This window comes from Corvus brachyrhynchos, unplaced genomic scaffold (genome assembly GCF_000691975.1).
Source record: "Corvus brachyrhynchos isolate BGI_N302 unplaced genomic scaffold, ASM69197v1 scaffold705, whole genome shotgun sequence".
NCBI lineage: Eukaryota > Metazoa > Chordata > Aves > Passeriformes > Corvidae > Corvus > Corvus brachyrhynchos.
Window position 1 is genome coordinate 853,692 of NW_008238346.1, and position 11,099 is coordinate 864,790.

The following is an 11,099-nucleotide window of genomic DNA, read 5'->3' on the forward strand; positions in this document are numbered from 1 at the left end:
CTAACGGCATGGCATACATTTTGCTTGCAAAAGGCCTCTCACATACGAAATTTCACAAATATTATGAAGAGGTCTTTTCTGAGTGCCCAGAGACAGTGCACAAGCTAATTCTGTAGCACTGAGATGATAAAAGCACACCCTGAAGGAATGAATAATTGAAGCCCAGCCCTAAATATTAATAGAACACAAGGAGAACAGGACACATTCCTCAACTTTGCACTTACAGAGCTGCCTGTTTGGATTTGAAGCAGAGATATTCTCACAACCACTCTAAGCTCCTTAAATCCCCTCCTGGAAGACCATGGTGCTCCAAACTAATGCTACCTTTGTCTGAAATTCCCCAGCTCATTTTGTATTCAGACCTCAAGAGGAATGTGGTAGTGTTTATTTGGAAGATGTGTTCCAAAAGCAGATGGAAGCAAAGGACACTGTCTGTTCCCACAGAGGAGAGAGCAGCATGTGTGCAGGAGAGAGGATGCACAGAGGGACAGGCTGCAGCGAGTGGGGGCTTCCTCCAGCTCCAGAGATGCCCAGCCAGGGGAGCCTGACACAACGCTGGGTGACAGGGGGATACCAAAGGCACACAGTAGACACCCTTCAGATGGGTAATGCTATGCTGTGGGAGATGTTTACAACATGCTGGCCCCAGCCTGGTTTCTAAACAGGATCAGCCCAATGCAGCTTTGTGCATGGCAGTCACAGGCTCTGAGTGCTGCAAGAAAGGGCTCACAGCCAAGCACGCACACGGGAGGCCACCCACCTTCAGGCTCTGTGGGCAAACCCCGCCCTGCCAGCAGGCACCAGAGCGAGCCATCCATCGGCAGGGACATGAAAAATGGATGGAAATGGATTTTTTTTAATTCAAATGCCATCTGAGCATGGAGGTTGCTGTGCACTTGGTGTCTCATGGGGGCAGGGCAACACTGCTCTCCGACAGCCGGTGGCAGTGGGCAGCCTTGATGAACCAATTCCCTCACAACCTTCACAAGTCCTCAGGCCAGTAAAATAGAAGCAATTTAAATTAAATTTTTAAAAAAGGTATTTCTCACTGTCTGTTGATATGTCTTAGGCTGATGTCTGCTGGGACTAAAATAACCTTAAATACCTTCTGGCTGTAAATCAGAGGGATCTTAGACATCAGAGCAGCCACACTCTCTGACCACCTCACACAAGGCGCATCTGGAGGGGGAGCTCCCATCCCTGTGGCTTAAATCAGGGGGAAACTCCTGAAAGGCAGTGTGACAGGGTGATGGGACAGCCAGGGAATAAGCAGGGTAACTTGGCACACCCAGATGTCCAGGTTGGATGTGCCAAACCAGCACACTCCACTGTCAGCATGGAGCTGCCCTGAGGCCACCAGCCCCTTCCTCCTCCTGCAGCAACACAGAGGAACCCCAAGAAACAGGAGGGGGTTTATGGGGTCAGACAGCATTACAGCCCTGCTTCCTTACCCTGTGAATCCCCATCAGACAGACATCACTCCACTGCCTTGTGGAAGCAAACACATCCATGGGCATCCACCACTTCCCAAATTTAGAACGATTTTTAACAAGCTGGAAGCAACAAAATAAACAACACTTGATCTGCAAGCTCCCCGCTCTTGACAGTGTCCCCAGAGGTGGTGGAAAGCTGAGGAGATAGCTCCTTGCTTTAATTGGTACATTAAAATTCTTCCAGGCCACTACACAACTGTTAATAGGCAACTTAATTAAGCACTAACACAGTTCATATTTCTACCCTCCAGAGGCTCTTGTTTAATTTTTTTTTCTTATTACATCCAAAGCCATGGGGAGTTTTGTCCTAATCATGTAAAACAAGCTGAGGGCACTGACACCATGCAAGTTATTTAACTCCTGATCTTCAGACACCATTGCCAGATGTCCAGGCCTGCAGTTTCTTCTCCAAAAACAAGCCAGAGGACTCCAGGAACAAGGTGTGAATTGCTACAAGTCAACAAAAATAAATGTCAACAATCCTTAGCAGCAGCAGCCAACTCACCCCGCTGAGTGCCAAAAGGAGATGGGGTTGAGCAAAGACAGGTCCCCTGCAGGCATCAGGTGACAGACAACAAGCAGGTGGGGGTTTTATCCATTGCCTGAATGACCAAGGAGCCTTATTCAGCATACCACAAGGATCTTCCAAAATGCTCCATGCTGTCCTCTGCCTCACCCCACCCCAAGGAGACCCCTGAGGAAGAGAAGTGGCAAAGGAAAAAAGATGGCATCTCCGGCTCCCCAGGAGAGCTTTGATATTTGGCTGCTCCCACCACCTGGCTCTCACCTTCTGCTGAAGGAAACACAGGAACAAGCACCAACGCCCCACAACACACCCCAGCCCTTCAGTGTTTCTGGGCAACTATTTCCCCTGTGTGCAGCCTGCATGTCAGGCTGGTTTGATGGGTTTTCTGAGGAGGCCCTCAGCGACCATAGTCTCAGAAATTTTCTTCTTTCTAATGCTGGAAATCAAAACTTGTTCCAACAGCTCTTATGGGAAGCAACCAGTTTAATAGTCATGCAAACAATAGTGGGGTTTCCATTATAGGTGAGTTATGAGCCATTTAAGTTAAAAAACAGCTGAACTTTACTGCTACCAGGCACACTTAAGGTAATACACACAGACTGAGGAAGGAGGGGTGATTGGAGAAGCCAAGCAGTCACCTGGCTTATGGAGGGAAGGAGCACATGTTGCTGGTGATGAATGAGTGTGAATCCTTCTGCTCAAGGAGAAATGGTTTATTTGCCTCAAAAGCCTTGTACACCAACAGGCACATTGCCAATGTGTGCATCATGATCCGTGACGGAACCGTGAAGCTGATACGGCTTTTCCTTCACTGGCAAATAAGGTCTGTCTCCTGCTGGAACATTTTTAGTCCAAGGCAACAAAGAATTCCAGAGCCCCAAAACGCAGCAATAGTGCAGTTGGAGATTTCTAGCACAAACATTAACAGCTGGGAAGGGGACAGACAGGAAAGTGTTCTGGTGACATAACGCAGGGTGGCCACATGGGCCTTGAGTATGGTTCACATTTGCTGAAGTTGTGTCCCATGGGTAGAAACAGGATCACATGGTGGTGGTGAGATGCAGCCACCAAGCTCCTGGGGTGGTGCAGGGACGGGACTGGATGGGCTTAACCCACAAGCATTCCTGTAAGAGATGTTGTCTCACAGCACAGAAATGTGCTTTGCAGCATGATCTAAAGCTCCAAGGTGCCCACTAGGTTAAAAGTGCTGCAAAACAAAATGTTTTGAAAATAGATCATTAAGTACGTTGTTATTGAAAATGCCCCTTCCTTCCTTCCTTCCTGCCCCCCCACAACTGCAATAAAAGCCTCTATGGAATTTGTTTTTTTTCAAAATCAAATAAAATTACATTTTTCACTTGAAGAGTATAATTTTGTGGCTATTTCTGTGCATGGTTCATACAAAAATAAAATCTAAACCTAGCAGGAATTTGGTTTCCATTCAATTTTTTCCTTGCTCCATTCTTTCTTAAATTTTTCCTTCCACCAGGAGAGGGGAAGGGAGAGACCACTCAGAGAAAGCAGGCACTTATGGAATAAATCAAAGCCTGAAAAAAGGAAAAAAAAAAAAATCTAAGTTTAATTTCCATTGGAAACTTAAAGCTCAGACAGGACAGGATACAAAACGTAGCTGAGTTTTCAAGGAGTGAATAGGGAGAGAGACAAACGCCTTAGTTAGGAATGTGTCAGCAGCCCTGCCCTGCAAACACCGTGGCCCTCTGCTGAGGTGCCAAATCTGAGAAAGGGGTAAAGATCTCCAGATGTGACCAAGAGCTGGTGTCAGATTCCCTGCAACAAAAGCCCACAGGGTTGTGTGGCATGGAAGGATGAGCTGGGGAGTGAATGCTGGGAGGGATCTGCTGAGACTCCCAGGGCCTAGAGGAAAATACAAGTATGGATTGCCCCACTTGTGGTCCTGTGCATTGGAGGAGACTTTGGGATGAGAATCAGCCATGAATTTCTGTGACTGGTGTGGGACTGGTCCCAAGGTGGCATCTGGCTGTAAAGAGGGAACTGAGGTGGGGAAAAAGTCTAATAAGACTATTCAAACCTGAAAAATTGCTTTTGGTGTTGTGCTCCCCCTTCACACTAAAGTGTCCAAGCCAGCCACACTGTCTTTAGGCTACAGGGACAAAAGCATCCCTGGCTTCTGTGTTCCTCCGTTTGGTAGAAATCCTCCTCTTCTGCCTTCCTGTGGGATGCACCTGTCCTTACGTTTGAAGAGACCTATCCAGGCTCAGTCTTTGCCAGGAGATCCGGGATGCCATTCTTGGGAACACCTGGGTGAGCAGTGCCCTGCCCCCACCGGCCTGCAGCAAGCAGCAGGGTCTGCTGGAGCTGCCAGCACTGCCCTGCAGAGCAGCTGCCTTCCTTCAGCTCCACAGGGCCGGGGGAGGCTGGGCTGCCAGCTCCTGAGCTCAGCCTTACTGAACACACACGGATTTTCCTGGGAAAGGCCTGCCTTGACACAGCACAGCTGTGATCGATTGTCCTTCCATCCTGTACCCACAGAAGCAACAGGCTCCTTCAGCAGAAAGCTTTTGCCTGACCTGTTTTAAGGGACAGCACAGACTCATGAGACACTTAGGCGTGGTTACGGTGTGAGCTGGGTTTCCACAATCACAGCTGAGCTGAAAGTTGATGCTTCCAGCAGGTGGTGGGAAAGCACTTGGATACTTAAATACATGTACTTGTCTACAGAGGCTGAGGGGTGAAAATGACCTTTTAAAGCACTTACTGCACTTCTGTTTTATCACCTCCTTGGAAAAAACAGCTAGGAGGAACTTTGTTCCTCTTCCCAGTCCTTTTTCATTTGACCGCATGATACTGCTTCTGAGTTCCAGGACTTAAGAGAAATACTAATTTCATGCCATTTAACAGAGGTTCGTTTTTCCCTCAGAAATTCTTGTGGGGAGAGGGAAAGAAAACTACATAAACAAACATTTCCACTTGCTCTGAAAATTTCTTTGAAGTATCAGGAATTTAAGTTGCTGTTACCCGATTGTTCTCTTAATATCCGATATTGAAGCTGAGTTTCAATCAAACACTTGCAGTGAAAGCTTCAATGCCCGAGGAAAGCGCTCAGCCCGCAGTACGTGGCTCGGCCACCGGGTGTCCCTGCGCCCTGCCCGGCCCGGCCGCGCCGACTGACCCCACCGCAGAGTTCGGCCTTTGTCCATTGTGGGCATATTTATTTATTTTAACTTACTAATTGCTTTGTGTCCAGGAAGAGCTGCAATTCCGTGATACTGCCCACGCATCCTGCACTGCCATGGGCTGAACAAGCACGCAGTAAGACATAACAATAGACAGAAGTACTGGCCCGGGCGCTCTGCACACACAAACCTCGGCCGAGTGCCTCCATATCCTTCCAGGACCTGTCACAACGCAGAACCGACTGCTCCTGCCAGCTCTCTCCATAACCTCTGCCCAGTGCCTGGCACCAGGCAGTCCTATACATATTTCTTCCCTGTCTGAGCTGCATGCACACGTAAAGGTGGAAAGATGAGGTTCCTGTCCTTCTTCAAGCTGCCAAACCCAACACATCACTGACTGCAAGAGAAGACAGATGGAGCAAACAGCAGTTTGGAATCTTTTATTCAGTAATCAGTCCTGCTGTGTGGGTAACATCTTAGCAACTGGAACCCAAGTATGCAAAAATACTGAGTTTTCACAGTGAAAAACCAGACAGTATAAAATATTCCAGTATTGCCTCTTAAAATCATTATTGAAATAAGACCCCTGTTTCAAAGGCAACGTGCTGATTTATTTTGTTTGTTTTCTATGCTCAATCCCTCCCACAAAACACTTGTTCAGACAGTAACCCTCCTCAGCCCCACCTTACCCACACGTGTTGTGGGGCAAGAAACACTACATGAAATCCCTTCTTGATTTCCAAATGCTTATTGAAGAATGTCCTCCCAGTAGTGCCAAGGTCCAGAAGACGCAGGTGATGGGAACACGGAGCCGCGCTGATGTTCCACACACCGCAGACAATGGTGGTGCTACTGAACTCTGCCCAGAGGCTCCGTCTCCCGGAGCAGCCACTGAAGAGCTTCGTGCCGGCCTTGCCTCTCCAGCTCTGCTCCAACTACTTCCCTGCACTTCTGATGGTACTCGTTCACCCAGTTACACTGGAGAAAGGGAGGGGTAGGACAGTCAGCACACACACAGAAGAGAGTTCGTGACCTTACAAGTTACGTACAGCCAAAAACATTGGTAGGCCCTTGTGCTCTTTGGGTCTGAGCTGCTAGGCTGCGCTGGAATCCTGTCCTGAAGAGGATTCAGATCTCCATTATATGGATGTGACTTGTAAATTTGATAAGGGTAGGAACTGAAGCAATTTGTCCTGGGTTTTCAGAGGAGACAAGAGTCAATTCAGCTGACAAGTAAAGTCTCTGCAAATCACTGCCTCCAGCAAGTCTGAAGAGCTGCCTTGGCACAGTTTAATGAACAGCTTTGCAAAATTGTAACTGGACAATGCACTCCTGAGACAGAAGCTGCCCTATTGATCTGAACAGGTAACCAACCCTAGGGCAGATCTTGGTACCCTCCACAACCCTCCTCAGCAAACAGAAATGCAAAACAGGGTTATCATTCCAAAGAGGAGGATGTGCTGAGGTAAAATAAGGAGTATGGTAGAAAAACAGGATGAAATATGCCATGGAGAAGGTAGTGGGAGACTTAAAAAGAAAGCTTAGAGTATGAAGCTGTTCAGGAAATAAATGCTGCTGAGCAGGTGTCAGAGAAGTCTGCTCAGAGTTGCTATGTACTGAACAATGGGGTGTGCCTGAATGGGACTGGTCACAAGCAGATAGAGACAAGATGGAACAGTCATCACAATAGTCCTTGGGGAAACAGCATCATAAGACAGACACTTGCCAGAAGCAAATTAAGGCAGGAGTAGGAAAAGAGATGATAGCAGCACGTATCATATTAAGGGAACTACCAAAACAACGTAATTGGTGGGACCCTCGCTGCCCTCATCATATAACTTAGATAGGAAGAACCTCTGAAAAGCTCGTTTAGTTCACCCCCTCACTTCAAAGTAGATCAAGCTTAAAAATAAGTCAGAGTGCTCAGGATTGCTCTCTGGATCTATGAAATGGAACAAAGGCCAGTGGTTCTTGCAAACAGAACAGAACAAGCTGGTTCTAGTGTAAAGAAGGCGATGCAAACCTGTTTTACTTACCTCCTTTTCTGTCAGCAAATTAACATCAATCATTTTCATCTGGATTGGAACCAGGGTCAAGGGTTCAAAAGTCAGGCTCCCTCTGTTTTTGAAATTGTACTGCAGCAGAAAGACAAACGGATTGTATGGTTTTAGAAACAGCTCCACCTGGATCATACTTACTCCTTGGTTATGTCATCACTACAGAACAACCCAGGTAACATTCAAATGAGAGGGTAGCAACTTACAGTAACATTTTTCTTACAGCTCAAGCAAAGAATCTCAATATAAACCTTAGTTACTTCTTTCAGTGGTCCCTTTCTAAAGGTCAAAAATCATACAGGACTTCAGCTTGATGACTATATGATCATTTTCAGTCTGGCACTTCTAAAAGCATAACCAGCCAGACTGGCAACTGTAGTGTCAAGATCTGTAGTTTCGTTTCTACTGCTGCTGAGGACTCTCTACCAGAAAGAAAAATCACAATTTGAGGTCAACCAGTTCTACAGCAATGACTCCAAGGGGCTGAAAAGATGCTTCAATACACAGATAGAAAACAATTTAAAACAACTCTCACACACACATTTCAACCCATGGAAACTCTGCAGCTGTTTCCTGTGCCCCCATTAACAAGGGCAACTTAGAACCACTGTTCACCAGTGTGGGGGTTTGGAGACCAGGAATCTTGAGTAGGCTTTAACTGTCTGCAGCATGGTCCCACCTCAAGTTCCAGTACTTTAAGTTTTATAACCAGCAAGTCATGGAGAAAGGTGCATCCTGAACAGGTTATTCACCTTGGTTTCGGCAGGGATCACGAGGACAACATTTTCTATTCGGATCCCAAAGGACCCATCTTCGTAATAGCCAGGCTCTGCAGAAACAGACAGTAATTAAATAAGCCACATTGCTGCACTCTGCAAGTTCTTATTCCCTATGGCCAAACTTCCCCTCTATGTCTTTAGTCCACTGAAGTCACTAAGCAATCTTGACATCAGGCAACCACAGAGGCAAACAAATTTCTGATGCTACTAAATAAACCCGCACAGAAGCCCCGAGCAAGGTGACAGCAGAAGTTCTCAAAGAGAGCAGAAACAAGACAGACAGCCCTCAAGCTTCAGAAGCTCCTTGGAATTCAAGAGAGAGCACAGAATTCTTGTGTTATATACAAATACCAGAAACTCTGAAAATATTAATGTCTTCATGAAAGGCAGGTGGGTAACCCCTTCCTCAAAACACTCTTTTAGAGACTGTTCCCCTGACTTCCTGAGAGGACTTTGCAGCCCTGAAGGAATGTAAGTCTCTCAGCAAACCCCAGCAGGCTGTTAATTTACTACTGGAAGAATGAGGCATGCAAAGATTTAACAGCTGCCTCAAATAGCCCATAGCAAAGACAGGATCAGCTCCTGAAAGCTTGGTGTCCACCTTGTACTGCAGCCAGTTCTTCCACAGTATGCCAGGGCCAGCTGGTCAGCACAGCTCTTCTGCGGCCTGTGCTGTAGAGAGCAGGAAGCAGTCCTGCAGCACCCCACTGCAAAGGTGCTTCATGGAAGGTGAAAAGCTAAAGTGAGGGTCTTTACCTAGACAGCTTAAATGACAACTAAAACAACAAGCTGAGGAAGCAGGCCCAGAGCTTTTGACCCAACCCTTCCTGTCATCTGCAGGTCCCTTAAGAGCTTGGTCCCTCCCCAGTGACCAGAGAGAATCACCAGTGCTAAATACCATCAGAGACAATCATTCCAGCCTCCAAGGGCTCGTCTGCAAAGGTTTTGTAGCTAATGCCACAAGGACCCTCATGTACATTTAGGAAAGAGCCAACTCCATGTCCTGTCCCATGCAGGTAGTCCAAGCCACAGTCCCACAGGGCAGAGCGGGCAAAGGAGTCTAGAAGGTGACCTGTAGACAGACAAGGAGAGAATTCAATCAAGTCAGGGTCCCTCAGAGACACTGATAATCACACTGAAGGTTCAAACCTGAAAAACATGCAAAAAAAAAACCAAACAAAAAAAACCTACCAGCACCCCCATCAAAAGTTTCCACCACCACCAACCAAAGAAAGCACATCATTGGATGGTTAGAAGTTATGGGGCAGATTTGACAATTGTGACATTCAGGCTCTTTGTCAGCTAAAGAGCCCCTCTCTCTTCCATTACATAGGTCTTGAGAAGACGGTCTGTAACAAACATTGCACTGCTGCTTGTTCCACTGGCATTTTCAGAAAATAATCTAATGGTTAAAGGTCCCACAGAGAATTCAGTACCTTTCGTAAAAGGAGCTGCACTAACTGAACTGAAAATAGGAGAGCTGACAATTGTATTTGGTGGACTAATCAGCCAGGCTTCTTGCCTGGATGACCACCCATTTCACATTGTTTCAATCAGAGGGCACAGAATTTCTGTTGCCTGCATGTGAACACCCATGTATCCAAGTTCAGACACCTTTCAGTTTCAGTTTGCGTTTCTCATAGCACCATGCAGCTGCTTTTAACTTGCCTACCCAAGAATGCAAACTAAAGAAATCTCTAAAAAGAGGTGATTTTGTATAAGGTATGATCAGGGAGAAAATAACTGTAACAAATTCACCAGAGGTGGATGTATGTCACAGCTTCTCCTGCACAAAATCAAAACAGCTCCTTTGTGTGTCATTTTCCCCAAGTATTTTCCCACTGATATAAGAGATTCCACAGTAACTGGAAGAGAATTAGCCAGTCCTTATGAAGCTGGAAAGGGACCTCTCACTTTGATAGGGCCATTAGTAAAGAATAAAGACAACCTCCAAGCACAGAAAGGTCACAGATGTGTTAAGAGTGCCACTGAGTGATGAAAGTCACTATCACCCTAGAGCCAGAGCACTTCCAATATCCTTTGGACTCCCCCCTCAGAATTTTCAGCACTGGTTGATGCTGAGAGAAAAGGCATCAGCAATCCAGAATCCAAACTGCTGTGACAGAAACAGACAGTTACATCAACATCTGCCTAATCTGCCTAGACCTGTCAATCATAACATTGTTCTCAGACCACTTAATGGCTCTTCAGAGGTCAAAACACTCCAACTCACCAACCCACCTTTGGTTCCATTTGGGAAGATGGCTGCACTCACAGCTATATGTCCCTTCAGGACATATGTGAAGCATTCCTGTCAAAGAAATGTGTGCCATAAGTAAAGAGGGAAAGAAAAAGCTTTGTATTTCCCAAGAAGAGAAAGAAAGGCTGCATCTTGTAGCAAATTGTGAAAGATATGGAAAAACTTGCTTGTGGTCTCCTGTGGCTGGAAATGCCAAAGCAAACCATGAGTAAAATACATTTAAATCACTCTGAAGATCCCTCTCCAGTAACTACAGAGAGAGCATCACAAACTCAGACTGCAGGTTTAGCAGCAGCATTCACCTGATCTACATGATTGATGTCCTTTGTGGCTGTACTTTTACTTCCTGGGCTAAGTGAACTATAATAATGAAATTAGTTTTAGTTAAGACTAATAAAAAGTTAAAGAAGCAATTTAAAATAAACAAAATTACATTGGTGAATTTTCAACAAAGACCTTTTCAGGTAAGTCTGAGACTGATTTTTCATATGGTACACTAGGCACAATCTGACTGGAGCCTTGCATCAAACACTGAGCCTTGCACTAAATTACACCCTCCTGGCTCCTGTATTGGACAAACCAGTAATGTTTATCCTCAGTTTGCTGATTTTCTTATTTCTTAGAAGAAACATGTCACTTTGCAGATGAGAACTGTGCATTTTAAGATAGTGTTGGGGTTTTAGTTTAGTCTTAGTTTTTTTTTTTTTTCCTGTTAAAGGAATTTTCTCCCATATGCATGTTGCTAGGGGACAAATAGCTGTACTTAAGAAAGACAAAAAGGGGAGTGGGGCGGGCCTGGCTACTCCTTTGTCTACACCTGGGTGTGGGG

General features: G+C 46.0%; 1 protein-coding gene across 2 annotated transcripts in view; it reads right to left on the reverse strand.

Moving 5' to 3' along the window:
- Positions 1-5,588: 5,588 nt before the first annotated feature.
- The window catches only part of XPNPEP1 (X-prolyl aminopeptidase 1), a 32,185-nt gene continuing 26,674 nt past the window's right edge, over positions 5,589-11,099 (reverse strand). For both annotated transcript variants that reach the window (XM_017735178.1, XM_008634404.2), the window contains 5 exons: positions 10,252-10,321; positions 8,909-9,082; positions 7,984-8,060; positions 7,211-7,309; positions 5,589-6,152 (listed from right to left, as the gene is read on the reverse strand). In XM_017735178.1, coding sequence (XP_017590667.1) covers positions 6,024-6,152; positions 7,211-7,309; positions 7,984-8,060; positions 8,909-9,082; positions 10,252-10,321 — 549 coding nt within the window. In that variant the 3' untranslated portion in view covers positions 5,589-6,023. The remainder of the gene's footprint in view (positions 6,153-7,210; positions 7,310-7,983; positions 8,061-8,908; positions 9,083-10,251; positions 10,322-11,099) is intronic.